This window comes from Cygnus olor, chromosome 4 (genome assembly GCF_009769625.2).
Source record: "Cygnus olor isolate bCygOlo1 chromosome 4, bCygOlo1.pri.v2, whole genome shotgun sequence".
Taxonomy (NCBI): Eukaryota; Metazoa; Chordata; class Aves; order Anseriformes; family Anatidae; genus Cygnus; species Cygnus olor.
Window position 1 is genome coordinate 27,454,855 of NC_049172.1, and position 21,059 is coordinate 27,475,913.

At 34.5% G+C, this 21,059-nt stretch overlaps 1 protein-coding gene across 5 annotated transcripts in view; it reads left to right on the forward strand.

Annotated features, from left to right (window-relative positions):
* The window catches only part of SPOCK3 (SPARC (osteonectin), cwcv and kazal like domains proteoglycan 3), a 199,149-nt gene that overhangs the window by 117,902 nt on the left and 60,188 nt on the right, over positions 1-21,059 (forward strand). For all 5 annotated transcript variants that reach the window (XM_040555879.1, XM_040555882.1, XM_040555883.1 and 2 more), the window contains one exon: positions 2,855-2,981. In XM_040555879.1, the coding sequence (XP_040411813.1) occupies positions 2,855-2,981 (127 nt within the window). The remainder of the gene's footprint in view (positions 1-2,854; positions 2,982-21,059) is intronic.

The window sequence follows — 21,059 nt, forward strand, 5'->3', positions numbered from 1 at the left end:
ACCCTTTTCAGGAAATCAAGAAGTACAAGATTTGTCAGTGAAAGAGGCTAACTTTTACGTGGCTTCATATATTTGTTGTGGCAAAATAGTAATGGACATGAACATTTATACTGACTGTAATGGAATCAGAAAATTAAATGCCACAATTTTAGTAACTGCGAGTTGCAGTGATCTGGGTGGTTTTTTTATGCTTATCAAATGGAAAAAAAAATGAATAGAAGGAAGAAAAAAGTGAAATTTTACAGCGGAGTAACTTTTTTTTTGTTGTCTGTTTACTAATTCTTTTCCTCTTATATGTAGAATGTAACAATGTATTGTTTTATGTGTATATCTTAAGTAAATTGTAACTGAAACTACTTACATTGTCATTAAACAGTCCTTCTGGGTCTTATTTAATGACATCATGGGCATACAACAATGATTTTAATTCAAGATGATTTATACCATAATAATAATGGCTTCTTAGTTATTTTCATGCTAATAGTTTGTATGTAAGTTCATTGCCTAGTTGGGAAAAAAACAACAACAACAACACAAACACAGAAATGCCAATATAATGGCAACATAGAAATAGTCAAGAGAAGCAAATTTGATATAATTAAATAATGATGAAAGGAAATGTTAGAGTATGTAAGTTTAAGGTACTATTAATAGATTTTATGAAGTGTATGTGTGTACCATAACTGGTATTCAAAATGTTTTTTATTGATTTTACTTTTTTCCTGTCATCTCATTGACTGATCATCAGAAAATAGCTGTTGGTCAGCTATAATTATACAAAATCTTTTTTTCTGCATTATTGTACTAAACCTTCCAATCATACGTCCATCCAAAGCATTTGTATGACCCAGTATCTCTGGACTGACACCATTATTTATAATTTATTTATCATTTTACCTTCTGAGTTAGGAAAACACAGATACTTTTGTTTTATAGAAAAATCTTATTAGTTATATGGAAACCAAGATCTTAAAAGTGATTTGCTGAAGGTTTCAACAGAGTTCTGTGTAGAATGGAAAAGTCTCTCTTTGGAAAAGACTCTCTTTGCCCTAAATGAGCGGCCTGGGATAGCATGCATTTAAAAGCCTAATGAAGCTGAGGCTGGTTGAGAGAAGGCGATCAGGCTACGTTGTTCTTCATATGTCTCCAATGGTCATCTCACAGACCTGTGATTTCTTTGTCCTCAGCTTGTTCTAGTGTCTAGTCTTCTTGTGATTCTTCTTTAGACATCATTCTCTTTCCTTCCTTCAGATGATTTTAATAATCCTTTTTCCTCAGTCTGGACATGTGTGTTCCCTCCCCCATCTTTTCTCAGGTGTATACTTCATTTATGGCATGTACAAGGAGAGAATAGTGGGGGCAGATAAGCTAAAAATCTCAATTTCTTCTAGTATCATCTTTGATATGTTTTGAGAAACTATAACCAGTGGCCTCTGTGTATCCCACAAATCCTGTTTGTAATTTCTAGTTTTTGCTGATATCAGTAGAATTCTTCCTACTGATGTCTGGAACTTTTGCAATTGTTTTATTCAATGTTCTAGAGTTACCGTGAATCTGATGAACAGAAGTTCCATCAGGTAGCTTGATAGCTGGGACTGCCTGGTCCTGTTACTAATCTCAGGCTACTGGGACACTTCTGGGAATCATGAGCTACAGAAGAAACAAGAAGTAAGAGAAAGATGCAGCCATCTAAACACAGTCTCATTAGGCTGGAGCTCATGTGGATGCTTGGAAAATTCTCAGTCAAGTGAGAAGAAAAGCAGTAATCAGAGATTACTTTTTTCAAGTTCATATCTTTTTTATTACTCCAGACAAGTTCTTCTCAAGCGGTGATTCATGACTAAGTAGCAGAACAGTTCTTGATGATCTTTAGCTGAACCAAGCTGAAACAGTTGTGCTCCATCAAAGATTTGATTTGAGCTTTTTGAGCGTGAACATTTACTACTTTGTTGTGTCGTGATAAGTCATCGCTGTATTCTAAACATAATTATTGGTAGATTCTTGATTAAGATTCAAAGCAGAAAACATGTTATAAAAATTATCCATTATTGTTCTATTTTCTTATTTGCATGGAAGCCATTAATATAAAAAGCATGTTGTAGGCTAGCCTATGAATTAGGCAACTCTCATAAAACAGATCTTTAAGGATGCAATGGTTACTAAATGCTTTCATAGGTGCAAAGAGCAATTGGAAAAATAATCAAATAAAGGTTAATTCAGAGCTAGATGATTCAGAGCTAGATAATTCAGGTAGATGCATGCGGGCATACACATATACACACATGCAGATCAACCCTGTGTTCCAGTGGACTGCCTTTATTTACCTTTGAACTTCACCTTTGGTGGTGGAGTCTGAATTTTAAGAAATGTAATCTATTATACTTTGACAGTGGTCAAAGTAGGGTAAAACAGTACTCTGAAGGACCAGCTGTTTCTATTGAAGTATTTATGATATAATATAATTTATATTATATATTCTATAATGCTTAAATGTTGTCTCTTTAAACATGAATATTAATAATAGCTCAGTTCATACTACTTAATAAGAACGGAGATGAGCAAATACCACACAAGTCAGACGTCTTTTACTGATCAATAAATGTAACCATCACCGAAGCAACATCTTAATCATCTTTTCAACCAAGATGTCTTAAAAATTGAAGTAACTTGCAGGTGTATCAAATAGATGGTATGATAGTGAGTGAGCATAGACTGACAGTGCTTTACTTAAAATAAAATTTAATGGCTGAAATTATGTATGGCTTACTGTTTGTAAAGGCACATTAAAATACCCTGAATATGTTCTATTTTTACTACTGCTTATCAGAATTACTTACTTTTTGTTTACTTACAGTATGAAAGAGGCTGGTTTAGGCCATAAACAGTGGAGGGGTGTTCCCATTTCATCAAACTGCAAGCAGTGTCCAGTAGTTTATACCAATCCTGTTTGTGGATCAGATGGTCACACATATTCTTCTCAGGTAAGAATTAAATAAAGAACTGAATTATTCTTTTGTTGTTCACTTGAATTTCAGCTCTTGGGAAATAAAATACTCTGTTGTTACATAAATCAACTTTTATTTCTTTTGACTAAAATATGTTCCAGACTGCAACCTACAGCCACAGTAGTGTATCTTAAGAGTAAAAGGTGAAGTGGTAGCAAACGCCAAGCAGCATGAAACAACAGTACCTGAAAAAGCATGGTGCTACTGTGTAGCAGAGCTCCAGATTAGGTCTGTTTGCTACAGATAACAATGCAGGGTTTTGAATAGGAAGTAGAGTGTTGGTGTCCCCAGTTTGTGGTCAGGGAAACATGATATTCCTATTGACCACTGAGGGGATGCTTCACATTCCAAGAACTTAGGCATAGATGTAAAATACCCAGATAAAAAATGGAATAACATAAATAATTGTTGTGTATCTTTACTTCTTGCAACAGCATTTTGTGTATTTTAAGACCATAATCAAATCTTCCTTCTGTATTCCTCAACCCTCCTTTCTTTTCTGTCATACTTATTTGGAGACAGAATAATAATTCAAAAACAGTACTGTCAGTTTACCCAGTCTTTTGTAGAGAAAAGATTTTGGTCACACTGAAGTCCATAACCCATGAGCCTGCATTAGTACGGTACTCAGCTCAGACTTGGGACATCTCACTAGGAGGTGGAGAGACAGACTTTGTAATGCTGAAAACAATTGTTTTGTTTAGCGTCCTCTCTTAAAACTTTCAGTAGAAGAAATAAAAAAAAAAATCAGAATATAACTACTGTTTCCTCAGCTTAGACAATTCTTACGCTTTTATCCTTGTTTATGTTAGAAAATATTTTTCTTAAAAAAATGCAACACTTAAGGAAGTGTGCAAGAATCTTAATTTTCCTTAAAAATTATAATAATTCTCATTCTCTACACCCTGTATCTGAGGCCCACTACATGAATTTTGGACACTCTAGCTTAGCAGAAAGATAATTCCTTTCCAGTGATAATGTAACTTAAAGGTTTAATTTAGGTATTTGGAAATGTTCTTATTTGGATTTACAGTAAACTCCTGTGTTTCATCAAGAGCTTGAAATGTTCTTGCATCTTACTAGACATTAGATGACTTTTTAGATGTCATTTACCATTTCTTTTGCTGTATCATGTGAAGGTTGAGCCAGTCTTTAATCCCCAAGACTAACCAGAAAAAAAAAAAAAAAAAACCAGAAGGTAGTTCCTATTTTCTAATTTAAGTAGACAAGATAGATAATTTGATATACACAATACTGAATGAGCAACTTTTTTTTGAAGTATTGTTGACTTTATCCACTACAATCTCTCCCTACTGTCTTTCTAATGTAACATAAACATTGCAGCTGATTTTTACCCTTACTGCCTATTTCAGTATATTATCAACTTTCTGTCTCACAGAGACCCTGGAGGAACTGTAGTAGTCTTTGAGGGAGGACTTGAAGACAGGAATTAAAATAGACCTTAGTTATCCCACTGCCACAGGCTCCCCTGTCCTTGCCTTTGGAAGCTGGCAGGTTGTCTGAAAGAAGAAACAAATAAATTATTTGTAACCTCTCTCTGACCAACATGATGGGGCAGAAGCAGTTCCCTCTCATAAAAAAAAGAATCATAGGGAGAAGTGAAATGGGTGGAAAGGTAAAGAAAGGAGTGTTTTCTCACAAATTAAGCTCAAACTATAACACTGTAAAATGAAAAAAAACAACCAAGCAAACAAGCAAAAAAAGAAACCCACGAATACATGCCAAGACAAGCCTGGGTGCTTCTACTTCTCTTAATTGAAGATTGAACTTCTGTAATTGTACTGGGGAGGGGAGGGGGGAAGAGGGAAAGCCAGTAGCTCTGTATTTGCACAGAGATTGTTTCTATAGCTGTGAAGCAATTTTTCACTCATTTTTAGAATCAATCCATTGTCCATAATGAATTATTCTGATATATGCAATATTGGTAAACTATACGTGGTTGAACTCTGATATACTAGCAGAAAATCTCAGAATTGATTCATATTGTGTGGAAATGTGGGAATAATTGATCAGAAATAAACGATCCATTTAGAATCAAATAACTTCAGTCACCATGTATTCTGAATAGTCCTATAAGTGGTTTACAGCCGCTCCGGGTCTGGTCTGAAGCAGATGTACAGAAGTCTGTAAATAATGATGAGATGCAGGTATTTTTACATCAGTTCATGTGTTAAAGGCAAGGCAAGGTTGTGCTACTCAAACAGGATGATGAGAAATGAGTGAAATGAATAGGTATACTATGCTTCCTTTCCAGTGCATTATTAGACCTACAATCAGTACAGTAGTACATATTATCCAACCTCTATGCCTGTTGCATGGACATAATGCAGAGGTAATGCAGCACAGCAGAGCGCATTTGCAGAGCTTTTCCTTTTGTCTTTCACTGCCTTGCAATGGTAGATTTTAATGTAAGTTTATGGTAGCAAAATGCTTAAAAAGAAAAAAAAAGTTAATGACAACAGAAGATCTGCATTACTATGAATATTTATATATTTTTTTTTTTCAGTGGTGTTATGATTTAAAATTCCATGCTGCAGTTGCATCAAAATAAAGGTCCTTGCAAGGTTATTTCAAGAGCAGTCATTTTTAAAATTGACATAAATATGAATGTTTGTGTTTCTTTACTCCAGGCAAAGTTTAGCTTCATTGTGGCATGAAGCTCCAGTAGCAGTTTATATAGCAATTTTCTTTTATTTAGAATGCATTTGTCAATGACTATGGCAAAGTATACAGTACATTTTCTGAAAAGAACTCAGTAAGTTGTAATAGTGCCTTGGAACACAGCTAGTCAGCTGGCAGTTTTCTGATGCTGATGGACACTACTTTGGGAGTACAGACCTCCCTTTTCAGGCCAAGCACGTGCAAACGTTTGTATTTAATTATATAACTACAGATATTTCATACATTTTTTTTGCTTTGGAAAAAAAAAAACTTATAATGGTACATAGTAGAAATATTTTTACATTGTAGAAAGTCTAACTTCTAAGCTGAGCTTATCCAAGTCAGGTAAGGTTGTTTTCCATTGATTTTTAGCAGTGCAGGTTAAAGTTTACTGTGCTTTCAGCCCACAGTTAGTCACATATAGTCAGCGTAAAGGAAAAGTAGCAAGTATCATTAGCAGTAGAAGAATATTGAAATAAAAATATTACTTGCTGAAATGTTGAGTACTCAAAGTGAACGTTAATTGTTATGTAAGAAGAAATTCACCATAACGGGAGATCCTGCAGTTTCCTTAACAGGGTGGCATCATACACCTTTCAGTTAGTAGCCTTTAAATAATAATGCATGTGTTTTAAGTTTCATTAGTCCAGTTTTACCTTCTGTATTTCTCTAAACTTTGGCATTTGAAAGTGCATTATTCATTTTAACTCCAGGAATTCTCAAACAGTGCTGTAGCTACCCCTGTATATTTGGGGCTTTGTTACTTGTGTATATTTGGCATGGGGATCCATACTCCATGGGAAATAGGGTCACCACTGCCAGAATAACTCATGCAGCCTGTTTCTGGCTTCATCTTTCCTGGAATAAAAAGGATTTGGAGTGCAGATGGGGTGCAAAACACCTCAGATGGTGTGTTTTGTGGTAGAAGCTTACCTTCTGTCATTGTTTTAGCCAGCTATGCACTCAGTGCTGTCCAACATGCATTCAGTGAAGCTAGTGTATCTGTGGATGAGGTGATGGCTGGGATGCTTGGAACAATTCACCATATTGTACTATATTGCAACCAGACCTTCAGAAAATGGTGCAAGAGAAAAAAATATGGTCACACATCAGATGAGATTGTCTTTAGTGAGATAAAAATGTGTCTTCATTGATCCATGGAGTATAGTTTATCAGGTTAAACGAATCTTTAGAGAAATAATGGAAACTCTTTGGTAATTGTTGAAATGTTTAAAAACTAATACTAAAAAATCAGGTGTGAAGCTGTCTGGTTTTCCAGCGTCTGCTAGCAATGCATTTTGCCAGTAACGCTTGAAATTTTATCTGGAATCTTTAAATTGATAGGATAGCATAGGATATTCAAATAAAAAATCAGACAGAAGTGTCAGAAGGGTGACTCACTTTATTTAATCCATTTTTCTACTACTAAAATTCCAAATTATATATTAACTGATCTCTCCTTATCAAGTGCATTCAAAATAAATAGCTGTGAAAGCTGTAGGGAACGGAAATGATAGCTTAGATGACAAATTACTTTATAGAACATTCAATATTTTGAAATTCTGAGCAGATCAGTATTTCTTAGACTAGGATGACATGTTTATACTACCAAGAATGGAATTTGGCTCCCTTTCTTCACTTCCAGAATACTATGTTTGCTTAATGTAAAACTGTATGTTGGATTTACATTAAAATATACGTAAACTTTAATACTTCAATAAAAAAAAAGCTACTTTATGGACTGTAAAACGTTTTCTTAAGCCTTGATCTATGTAATGTTTTTACATTGTTTTTAACACAATATTAAGTTTTCTCTACAACAGAACAATCTAGGCTGGAAGGACAAACTAATAAAAGAATAGGGCAAATTGACAGGGGAGAGTGAAACTACTGTCAGCGTTTAATATTTTTCATATCACAGCAGCAGTATACTGTTAAAAATAATGTAGAAAGAACTCAGATTCAGAATCTATTCATGAAAATCTAAGTTTGCATATTAACTGTCAAAATAGTCAGCCAGTAAAACAAGAAAAATCAAATAGCTTAAAGTGAAGTTCAGAAGACAGTTCGGATTTCAGATTTCGTAAACTGTTAAGTTTCATTGAAGACATTCAAAGTTATCTGGGGATGAAATAACAGTTTTCCTCTGAGTGGCTTTTAACCAGCAGCAGTTAATCTTTTGAAAATAGTATTCAAAATGTTCTTACTGGAATTACAGCTGAAATAATCAGAATCATTTTGCCGCAAGGCTTAATTCCAGCCGAATATATACATCATATGCAGACAGAAATGTATAGAGGCTGAACACAGGAGTTGCCACTGGTGTAGATATTCTGGTGGAGTGGTGGTGGTGAGCGGGTAATAGTTCTGAAAAGAAACCGACAGAAAGATGGGTCTGGAGCATTAAGAGACAATAAATAATGTTCTTAAATTTGCATAGCCATTTGAAACATTAAGGTACCTGAGAAGGCAGTGGAGAAGATGGTGATGAATTGCATCAGTTGTAAGGACGGGATCAAAAGAAAAGGTTGTCTTAAGATTTACCAAGTAGAAGCTCATTAGTGAGCCTGGTTTCAGTGGAAAGAAAGATAAAGAAGGTAGTAATTGGAGAAGTAATTAGGTGGGATTAGAGGATTTTTTTCTGTGATCATGGGGACTTCTGTTTGGGTATTATTTTTGTTAAAAAAAAAAAAAAAACATTTTTAAGGGAAAAAAGGGAGCAGCTAAAGGCACTGAGTGTGAAACAGTATGGTGTCAACCTAGGGAATGAATTTTGAGTGTTAATAGCAGACAATAAGAATGGCATTAAAGAAGATGAGATTGAAAGTGTCAAATGACAAACAATAAAACTGTGTCAGGTCTTGGCCCAGTAAAAACATTTAAATATTATAGTAATAATTCTCTGAAAGAAAACCCCAAGGAGTGTGCTAGTGTAGTAGATGGTATAGAAAGTACATCTAAGCACTTTCTAGAAAGGAAGTCCAGTGGTACATGGAGTAGCCATGGAGGAGAGACATGACTACCCAAATTGTCCTGCTACACAAGGCAGGTGCTCCAATTATACGAGGAAATGGAAGAGAATGTATCAACAAATACGTTTCTAATTTTACTGTAGATCGTATCATGGAAATAAGTAAGTTTAAGATTCAAATGGGTCATTTTCCTAAAATTATCTTGTAGGATAAAATATGTAGCTACACAGTAGTATCATTAAAAAAAAAAAAAAGTCTTATGAAGAGCCCTAATAAGTGTTGGTTGACTGTAATTTATTTCCCTTTTCTGAACAATCTTTAATTTTCTTAAAAATTAATTCCATTTTTCCTTCTAAGAAGGGTTTTTAAGCAACATATATGCAGCAAGCACGAAAGAAAATGTACTTAACATTACTTAGCCATTTTGGTTTTCACTGACAATTATCAGAACAGTAAGCATTTGAAAAGCTACAGGACTGCAAATGAAGTGAAAATTACTAGAGAAAGTGTAATTATTCAAATTAAAATTTATTAGAACTTGCAATTAAATTTAGTAATCAAACAGAACAAAGTGTTCAGCTTCTAACAAAAATATTTTTACACACTGTTCATGTAGGTCACATTAGCACTTAGCACGAAACTGAAATGACTGTTAAGTTTCAAGTAGTAACATCATACAGCCTAACAGAAATTTAGACCAGCAGTGCTATGAACTAGTCACACTGTCCCAGAGAAAACAAAAAATCTCAGTCCTGGCATATGGCATATCTCAATGAGGTATAATATCTGTAACATTTGAGAGTCATCTTACAAGGCTCACTATTTTTGTATTTGCGATTTTGAAAAGTTCACAATGAGATATTGTGGACATGAACCAATAATCATATAGCTACAACTCTACTGAAAATGCATTCAGTCCTATTAGCATGATTCAAATATTCCTTCGCATTTTCAGTATTGCTGATGCTTTAGTATGAGAATGATGTTTTTATGTACTAAAGATTATCTGATCAAAATTACTCTGTAAATTAGAATTTTAAAACTGTTTTTGAAAGCAGGAGGATGTGTGTGTAGTATTCCATTTTTGTGTGTACCGATCTTATTTAATTGTTTTTAATATGACACAGTTAACATTCGGCATTGTGAAACTAACATTTTATTGCAGTTCAGGCATATTAAATGTATAGCATTAAAGTAATACTGTTCTTCAATCAAACCACAGAAAACTGTATTAGATTCAGGTTTTCTAATGTATGGATGTTGCAATCCCCAGTAACCACATTCATATTCCTCACAAAATAACTTCAGATTAAGTTATCCAAAGCCACATATGGAAACATGAATCCAGAAGATTTTTTGCTTATGTGAATTTTACAACACTGAGTGTGACTGTGAAGTTCCTCTTTACTTCAGGACTCTTTGGTTGAAACACTAGTTAACACCCTCTACCCTCCCTCTCAAAAAAAACTAAAAATATATATATAAAAGAAAATAAGAAAGGAACAGACAATATTCAGAAACATTCTGAACATTTTAGCCAGCTCTCAGACAAAATCCTTAAGGTTTTCCTGATAACATGGAGTCCCTCAGGAAACCTGACTTCTTCCTACCTTCAAAAAGTGGTTGTGTTCTAACCTAATTTCAGTTCATTTATAGCAAGAGAAGAACTGACCAGCCTGCTTACTTACATATCCAATGCCTTCTAAGCTGTTTTCTGCTAAATTTACAAGCAGCAAATAATAGACCACTTTTCTTCCACAAATGTCAGGCTAAAACGTTCTTGCCTGCCTGACTTGCTTGTTTGTTTTTCAAAAGAGTACAAACAGATGCACTCTTGGATGAGATATTGAGTAAATTGGAATAAAAATCTGAAAGTAAAATAATGTAAAGGACAGATCTGGACATTGACGTACACCTGATGAGAGCTGAGAGACAAGGATCTGAAAAATATGATTGAACATCAAAGGTATATCTTTGTATCATAGCAAAGTTCCAGGAAAAAATAGAACATCATAGGCCACCATGGACTTACTGGAACAGAAAAATAAGTTTGCTTAGCAAAATCTGCCCCTCTATCTCTTGGAACGTGACGTATGAAGAATTGGCTTTGTGTTGACCTAATTTTAATCCACATGTTCGACAAAGTTAGAACATGAAACCCTTCACACATCTTATAAATATATTAGCAGAAAGATTTGGGCATGGTTCTGTGTGTCTCTACACAAGAAATATTTCTTTGAGTTCAAAAGGAGATATATATAGAGAAAAGCTGCCATGTTTTTGGACTATTAGCACCCACCTGTACAATAAATAGGATGTTCCTTCCGTGGCAGGATGAAAACCATTATGAACATGGAATTTCATAAATGTCCTTCAGTAATAGCACTGTGTAGCCTACTATTTCAGGCTTTTTAATAATTAAAATCCTATATTTTTAATTTAAATGAATCCTAGCATACATTTTTAGGTGGGCAAAAAAAGAGTAGAGATCTGTAGAGGCAATGTGATGGAAAGAAATCTGAGAATGCTGAGGTGTCTCTAATTACTGATCAAAAGGGGATGATTCTGTAGTGCATTGATTTGGGTTTCACCTGAATATAATTATACAGATTTATTTTTTTTCCAGTTGACATGGTATTGTTTAAATATCTTAGACTTGGACAGTATAACCTATCATGGACCAACCAAGTCTGTGCACATTAATTTAATTATTTTTCCTGTAATTAAAGACTAATGAGCATGCCCTTTGGATGATATTTTAGCTCACATATAATTTTATAAATATTTCAACTTAGATATAATTAGATAAATTGAACTTGTTTAATTAGTACTGTAATCAGCCAGCATGGTTTAGGAAACTATATCATATTAAAATATGTAGTGATAATGCATGCTAATAACCCATAAGCAGATTTTTTTGTGATAAAAAATTCCATGCTATTACAAGCCATTTATGTCTTACTGTAAGGTTTTATAGCTTTCCCTCTACTCTTATTTTACCATTGCCATTACTCAGAAATTTTCATGTCAGCTGAAAAGCATTGAAGTTCTTGACAGATTTTCAACCAAAATAGTCCGCTCTTTCTAAGATGATTTAGGAGAATTAAACATTTTCACATTTTTAACTTCTCGTTGAATATTCATTTTCAAATTTGAGGTGGGAACTTGGAAATGTAAACTGAGTTTTGTCTGAGCATTATTCCTTCCTCTGCCTCTCAAGAAACTTTCTCCAAATTACAAAACTGAGTGCCAGAAACAAGGTAGACCAAGGGTCTCATGTACAGATTTGGGTGATGTTCTGTGCATCTGTATCTTGTCTCTGATAAAAATGATGAAGAATTTTGTAATAAGGAGCTTGAAGTGCTGGAATTTGGGCTGTATGAGTGAGGGCTCTTAATAAGAGATGATATTTAGAGTATAGCCTTAAATATACCTGTGTATATATGTCAGAAAGAGCAATTATTAATATTGAACATGTTTATAGTAGGCTATTAGTATATTTTTAAACTGCATCAGTGTTTATAATTTGGGAATAAGCCAAGAACAGAAAGAACAATATAGATGGAAGTAATACGGCTGTATATTTTTATCTCTTTTGCTATTTTTTGAGAAAAACTCACAACTCTCTAAATATTATTGTTTTTTTTTTTTATATATTTAAAATATCTTGTCTTCTACAGAGTTATTGTCTTCAAGGAATATTGAAATACTAATTTGGAAATGAGGTAATATATTACATTGTTTTAGACCAAAAATTTCTAGAAGCGTTATTATTAATACTTTTAAAGAATTTTAGTTTGTTGGAAATAGTGCATTTCAAGTAGGGATATCACAGAGTTATGTCATTTAGCATTAATTAAGCTTTATGTTCTCATTTTACAATATAAAGTAAGTGTCTATCTGTTTTCAAAATGTAAGAATGAAGTGGTGAAGTATGTATTTACCAAAATAATAGGTATCTAAAAATTCAGATGGCTGATATATAAAGCAGATGGGTGCTTAGAAGGATTTTCAAAAGCTCCTAAGCAACGTATGTCTCAAAAGCATATAAGTAGGAAAGTAAAGACAGGTAGGTGTCTAATTTAAATAATCCTGGTAGGCATCTATCTGCATCTTTCTGTGAATTAATGTGTTTTCTAGGGTGTCCAAAAGAGATTGAATAGTTAGTTGACCTGATTTCAGGCTTTTCTTTGCATGCTGTTTCACTGTACAGTGCTGTGGAAAACAAGCAAGAACTATAGAGGTGAAGAAGGAGGAAAACTGCATACAGATTTTTATTTTGTCATGTAAATTGTTTTCTCTAGTTCATAGCTTTAGAAACAGTGTATCATCAGTTCTTTCAACCACAAAAGATTTCCGTTGCTCAAGGTCTTGGTTCAATAGACACATGTACTTTTGTTCTCTGGTGAAAATGCTAGTTGCTTGTCTTTATGGTTGGTATTTTTTAAAGTTATTTTCATTTTAAACAGTAATTTATTTGCTGAAAGGGTTTTTACCCAAACTCCTATTGTTTGGGTAAGTAACACGTGATTTAACAGGTTGTTCCTGAATTAGGAGAGATCAATTGTTGCTGAAAGGATGTTCGGGCATCTTTAGATCTGCGTGTGACAGGTTAATTTTTAATTTCTAAAGCTTGAATTATTTGAAAATATGGTATTTTGCCATTATGTGTAGCTGATGTTTGTTTTTGTTTTTGTTTTTTAGTTCAAAATTCTATATTGCAATTGCTCATGTCTTCTCAGTTGCTCTTTGTTAAGAATTATAGACTGGCATAATAATTTCCATATAAGGTCTACCATAGTATTGTCACAAACTCTGTGTATAGTTTCGCTTACAATTTAAACCAACCTAAACCAATACCACTGGAAAAAGAAGCAATATTACCTGCTATCTGCCACTTGAATCTGGCGGTTAGTTTCCCCTCTTCCTTGTTCCATATCAAGCAGTGCTTCAGCAGTGCTGGATCTGGTGCATAACCAGATTAATGCTCACTTTTTTTCCTCCTCACACAATTAGTGACAGGAATCACCAGCCCAATTAAAGCATATTGTAATTTCATACCTATTTTACTTTAGGAGACTCAAATCTGAAGCCATAAATTCATGTAGCAATTTGCACAAAGTACAGTAAAAGCAAAATTTGGAGCAAAAGAATATATGTAGTCTTTGTGAAATGAAGATGTGGAAAAGTAGGGAATGAAGAAGTGGAAAAGTAGGGAATGTGGGTAAGAAAAAATGCATGAAATGAAGTTGAAAACATACAATACTGAGTGCTGGTAAAGAGAGCTGTCAGAGGTATCAAGTTCTAAAAATGAAGAGAAAACTGAGATTTCTATTGGTGGTTTAATGTGGAGTTTTGTGCGAGAGATTTTTACTATGAGTAAGGAACATAATGATCCTGGAAGAAATATTTAACGCTATTATTTTTTTCAGCAGCTTTCTTTGTGGTGCCTCCAGCAGAGAGGTCTTTTCTCAGAGACCCTGTTGATTGCATCATACAAAAATCTCCCATTCATGGTCATTTAGAAAATAAGGAAGAAAGAACAACAGTCTTTTATTGCAGGAATATGTAAAAATTTGAGACAATATTCCAAATTCTCCCCTCTCAGCCCCTTTGTTTGTTTTTTTTTTCTGTAACAGATAGGTTTCTCTGGTCAACCTATGAATATTCAGTTGGTGAGTAGTAGTGCAGAAGGCTGTGATGTACAACTTGTAGACTACAGTAGAAAGATTTTGGAATTCTTTAGTCCCTACTGATATCCCTTGTTTCACCTTATTCTTCTCTTCTGCACTCTGGAAAGCTTGATTAGAGCTGAGCAAACGAGTGTGAAAGAGTTGAGGAATCAAAAAGAGGCCCTCTTGTTTTCTACTCTCTCACTGACTAGTGTGAGAGTCATTATCCATTACCATGGTTGGTAATAATAATAATAATAAAAAAATCTATTAACTGTTTTCCTTATATGGATGTATATAGCTAAGAGTTTGTAGCATACGAACTAATGATTATGAGCTGAGTCTGAATTTAATTATTCATCAATGTATTTTTTCTTAGAATTGGATAGCATGACCTGTTTAATTTTAAATGTACAGAGAAGTCATGGACCTCTAAAGAGCTCTCATTATTCAGATTAGGTACAATTAAATGTGACAGTTCTCTTTCAAAGCTGAATATTTTTTACAGTTGCATAAGTATGAGTTACTGGTTGTCTAACAGGTAGTTTACTAAATGCTCAGCATTAAATGGGACAGGTGTTCTGGAAAGCCTTTTTGTAAGTGACATACTTCAGCCCATCAAAAATTCTAGAAGACTTTAATTTACACTCCATCTTGCACTGCAGATTTATGTTTATATCATAGAAAAGGGTACATTGACATATCTGACCTAACTTCAAGCTTTCAATGCCAAGGACTGAAAGCAATATTGACATGGCTTGAAGCACATAATGGATGCAATATGTATACGAGACTGAGGTGAATGCTCTGGCAGCTCTCTTCAGTGTCTTGTGTACTGTCAGGGTGTACCAGATCTGCCTCTAGCTGCTCAGTATGTGAAGGAAAGGAGTTGTAGGGAGTATCTGAAGTGTGCTCTAGTGCATGAGCTGCTGTTCCTTACTTGCCAGGGAAATTGCATGTATCCTTAATACTTGGCTTTAATTAGTTTATTTAAAAGCTGATAGATATTCCTAGCAAAACAGAAGAATACTTTGTGGAAGAATACTTTACCTTGTCACTGAAGTAGCATTCTCAAAAAGGGATAGAATTAAGTGTATGAGAAAAATCCAATCGGTAACAGACTGTGAAATGCCAAAGCTAATGTTACACAAGCACTGTTTGTTATTCTTCTTAGGTAGACAAATAATGTAATCTTACCTTAATTTGTTACTCACTGTTTCTTTCCCATTTCTCTTTCCTCACTTAAAACACAGAATGGCCATACATCTCTCTATCTAATCAGTCATTTGTTTTCTCTGCACTGTTCAGTGCAGTCATGTCTTTGATCTGTATGGCTACTGTATAATAAACTAAATTCCTCTTCTGTTTTAATATCTTTATTTCCTGTAGTTTCTGAGAGGTCTGCAAATAGTAACTAATTTACACTGTCTCATCACAGTCACTCTATGTGATATGGGAGTGTTGCTTTACAGATAGAAGACTGTTGCAGATAAATGAAAGACGAAATTATTTGTGAGAATTTGATGTCCAATTAAAGGATCATCTTTTCATGTTTCACATAGAAAAGCATTTATATATTCAATTCCTATTAATTTTAGTTGAGCATGCTCCCAAATCACATCTCAGGTTTTCAACAGCTCAGGGAAGCAAAAATACAGACTTAGTACCAAACAGAAGAATTTTGCTGAAGTAAGTTATCTAACATTCTTGGGCCAGCATAAGCATTAATTTCCTTCTCTTTCATGTGGTCTCCCTACTTAATTCATTACACATCATGCAAGCAGTAGTCTCTTGATACTGAGCAAGTCTATGCTGTACTTTCTCATTCAATAAGTTTCATCTCATCTGGTTGACCCATTTTCTCAAAGCAAGACAAACTACACAGGTGTCATTCCTGACACTCTTATCTGATCCTATTTGTAAAGATCCCAATGATTAAGATTCAATAAACATTTCCAGCAATTTATTTTAATACCTCACTACCCTTATTATTAGAAAGTCTTCCTAATATCTAATCTGAAACTCTTCTGCAGCAATTTAAGCTAATTATTTCTTGTAACTTTCATCATGGTACTCTCTTCAAAAATGTTTCAGATACCTTTTCTTTGACAGCTGTTGTGAGAATCCTCTTTTCTCAAGCCTGAACATCCCCACTCCTCGAGCATGTTTTTCAGTGATGCCATTTTTTAGGCCTCTAATCTGTTACTCCTTTATTTTTTTCCCCCTCCTTTTTCTGGACTTTTTCCAGTTACTTCCTGTCCTATTGGAAACCTTGTCCTGAAGGTGGACAAGGTGCACTATTTTAATGCTTGCCAGAGCTGTGTGCATTTTACATGTTTTGTAGGGTGCAGTCCTGTTTATGTATCCTGATATATATCCTGATATGGCATTTTTCTTAAAGACCATGCAATTGTTCATAGAATTATAGAATGGCTGGGGTTGGAAGGGACCTTAAAGATAATCTAACTCCAACCCCCTGTCATAGGCAGGGACACCACACACTAGATCAGGTTGCTCAGGGCCTCATCCAGCCTGGCTTTGAACACATACAGGGATGAGGCATCCACAACTTCTCTGGACAACCTGTTCCAGTGCCTCACCACCCTCCAAGTAAAGAATTTCTTCCTAACATCTAATCTAAATCTTCCTTCTTTTAGTTTAAAACTCTTCCCCCCTTGTCCTATCACTATCACAATGTCATAATTGTTGACAATGATCTCTCTCTCTCTCTCTCTCTCTCTCTCTCTCTCTCTCTCTCTCTCTCTCTCTCTATATATATATATATATATATATATATATAAAATTCATTTGGAACAGAATTCTAGCCAGTTGTTCCATAGCTTGTATTTTAAAGGTTATCATTACGTGTACCTGAGAGTGGAACAGCAGTTTTCTGTATTGAATTATATTATTATTTTTTTAAACCTATTTCGATAATAAGAGTATTTTTATTCTATTCATGTATTCTAAAGTTATTCTAGACTCTTACATGTCTGGATATGTCAAGGATAGCTTTCATTTCATCTTCTAAGACATTAATGAAAGACAAAATCATTCTGGGTTGTGATGCACCCTTGCTAAAGTCTACTTCCAGCGCAGCCTTCCATTCTAACTGTGAGCCATTATAATCAACTTACAGTATAATTATACAAATAGCATACTTACCACTATGGCTTACAAGGTTGCAGTGTAAAAGAGCATGACAAGCCTTGGTAAAATAGAGGTACTTGCAATCTGTTATATCTTTGTTTTCTAAAAACTGCCCCAATAGAATAGATAAAGCTAGATCTGTTACGATTTGCCTGATAAAACCTTGTAGCATGGTTCATCTTCTTTCTTCTTCTAGATAGATGCCCACAAGTTGAGTATTTTTTTCTGTGTGATTTCCCATAAATCAAACTTAAAAGTTGTTTTTCCTACAATTTCTGAAATCTTTTCCTTTCTTATTAATTTTCTTTCTTTCTCATTCATTTCCAGTCTAGCCATACATTTTCTGTCCTTTAAAATTTTTCAGTGGCTAAAAGTTTGCTAAGACAGTTCTTCAAGTGTACAAGGGTGTAAATATAAAATCTGAAATTTGAAAATTTCTAAGTTGAAAACTTCTAGACTATATAAATATTCTCTGAATATTCTTTTTTTGCTCTACATAGAGGCTTTACCTCTGTATATGTGATACTCATGCTGACATACTACTCCTTTCTGTAGAGGTTTCTTGTGTATTTTCAGTCAAAAAGTTTTCCCAAGTCACAGGTTTTCTCAGTGTCCCTCCTGTATATACACACACATACTGTCATTCACACTTGAAAATTAGATCAATTGGTCACAAGAACATGTTTGGGGATTTCTTAAAGGTGAATATATATGTATAGAAGTGCATGATATTTACTTGGAGCTCAGTTTACAAATACAAGGCAAGTTGGGATTGTTTTGGAACTTACTGTAAAAAATAAAATGTGTTCTGCCCTTTTATTCCTGCCAATGAAATGCACACAAAATTACATTTTTTTTTTCCCTTGAATTTTCATTTTTTTCATTATTTTGCCATGGAAAACAAAATACTATATATTTTTTTCCATTTTGGGGTGAAACTAGGTTCTTTGTACATGCAATGTAGAGAGATCAGTTTGGCAGCTGTTGAAGGGTAGCTACTTTGGAATGGAATGTAGCAGAGCTTAATGAATATATTACTGTCATTTAATCTTTCCAACTCTGTAAGAGTAGTTAGAAGAACAGAGCTTATGTATATCAAAATAACATACATCATAATTGTTCCAGAAATATAACTATTCTCATCTTTACTGTAATAACAGTAAAGCTGCATGAGTCATGTCTAAAGACGACACACATTCTTTGATGTTCTTCCCACAGATTTTAATTGCTTGTCTCTAGTTCACTAAACATCTACTTAGGGCAAATGTTGCAGAATGTTGGGTCTATTTAAAACTGAGCAGGTTTTCAAACAGGCAGAATATAAGTAAACAAATTGCATCTTTCTGTGGGAACCTTGACAGTGCCGAAGTGAGGAACTTTTCATCCTGAAATACATTGCCAAGAGACCCTGACATGGTACATATTCTTCGTCTGTATTGAAACATTTTTTTAATCACTGTGTAGCATATTGCTTTAAAGTCAGAAATAGCTATTCTTCTGTCTTGAAGCAAAATGTGAAAATTCAAACAGTTGAAATGTCCTTAGAATTAAACATAAAAATGAGACATGCTGTAATTCCAATGTAGAAAACTGATATGCTAAGAGGAAAAAGGAATCAGAAGATAGAAAAACTAGATATATTCATAAGTAAAATGGATTTTTTTTCATGCATATATCGGATTGTGGTGAAAATAGCACAAGTAGTTAACAGTTTATCAAACCAAGTTAAATAAGGAATATTATGAAATCCAACAGATGAGTTCCTTGAAAATTGTGATGACGTATTTTCCCTATGTAAATAATAAAGCCAAATAAATTGCAATTATTTTATTGCTATATATAGCATTATACTTGCTAGTTGTATGTTCATGTATTTTTCTGCTGTTTCAAGTAGTCCGATATTTTTTCCCACAAAATTAATGATTTCATCATGTTCCCAACACTTCCTCTACTAGTAGTGTAAGACTACTTTTCATTGTGTCCTATATGCCACAATTTTTTTTTTTTAATGGAGCTTTTTTATGTTACTTACTTTGCTGCCAGTTCATTGAGACTAATGTTGAGGGATATCTTAACTTGCCTTGGTTTAATTGAGCTGCCTTTGCAATATCCCAGTGTATTGTCGTTTCGTGGAACAAAGGCAAGAGGTTTAATCCAGAATTATATTCCTGCTGTCATTAGCTGCTGATACTAAATTGTCAGAAAAACCTGTTGATTTATTTCTGACTTATGCAAGGACTGTGATTTTGCTTTGTTACTGGAGATGGGGAACGTAACTCTACTGGCTGCCTGTCCACAGAATGTGTTCAGTGAATGCAAAATTGTAGCACAGCTGTGAATGGGAATACAGAGTTAAAAGTGTTATGTACTGACCTTGCACTCGCTAGCTGGGATATCAGGTCCTGTGACAGGTGCCAGGCATTGTTTTTGTTAACATTTTAAGAGGGCAATGTTACTTTCAAATAGAACCAAGTAGATACTTTAAAGAAAAATAAATCAGAATGACTGAACTCACACATCATACTTACCTTGTTAGCTGGAGCAACTTTGAAGTGTTTACTAGTTTCTGTAGCAACATTTGAGTGAAACAGAATAGAAGCACTAGAGTCTTAAAAAAAAAAAATCTTAAGTTTCAAAAATGTATTCTTGTGTTTTGAGTTCCTCATGTTCTGATTCTCAGTATATTAAAAAAAAAAAAAAAAAAAAAAAGTTTTATAATTCCAGTTTCAAATGATGGTCTCATTAAGTTCAGTCACCAACAGGAATATTCAATGCCTAAAGCTCTTTTTGTAAGTAGCCTAAAGGCGAAGTATTTGTAGATTTGACTCTTTAAGATACTAGGATTGAACAATAAAATTTTCAGATCTTAAAAAAGGGAAGATATCTCTTTTCCACATAAATATTTATTCAGTTCAGGGTATGATCTATTCTACCAATGCTGAAGATTGTCTCAGGATTAAAATATGAATTAGGTCATGCGCTGTCTGGAAAGAGGTCTGGTGGGCATCATGGCTAGTCAAGCACTTTCCTGTACAGTCAGGCATACTGTATGGAGCCATTTTTTTCATAGTCAACTACTGTAGGGGAGGCAAAGCTGGTTTCTTTGCTTTAATTTTCTGGTCCTTTATGAGACATCGGTCATATTTGTACAGCTTTCAGTTGGAACAGATCTATTCTCCTTTTTTCTCCTTTTTTTTTTTTAATATATCTGTCCCGGTTTCAGTTAGGACAGAGTTAATTTTCCTCCTAGTAGCTGGCAGGGTGCTATGTTTTGGATTAGAATGAGAAGAGCGCTGATAACATGCTGATGTTTTAATTGTTGTAGAGCAGTGCTTACACCAAGCCAAGGACTTTTCAGCCTCTCTCTGTCCTGCTAGCGAGCAGGCTAGGGATGCAGCAGAAGCTGGGAGGGGACAGACCCAGGACAGCTGACCCAAACTGGCCAAAGGGGTATTCCATACCATCTGACGTCATGCTGAAGAATATATAGGGGTGGCTAGCCAGGGTGGAGGGGTGGCCGGCTGCTCGGGGGTAGGCTGGGCATCGGTCAACGGGTGGTGAGCAATTGCATTGTGCAT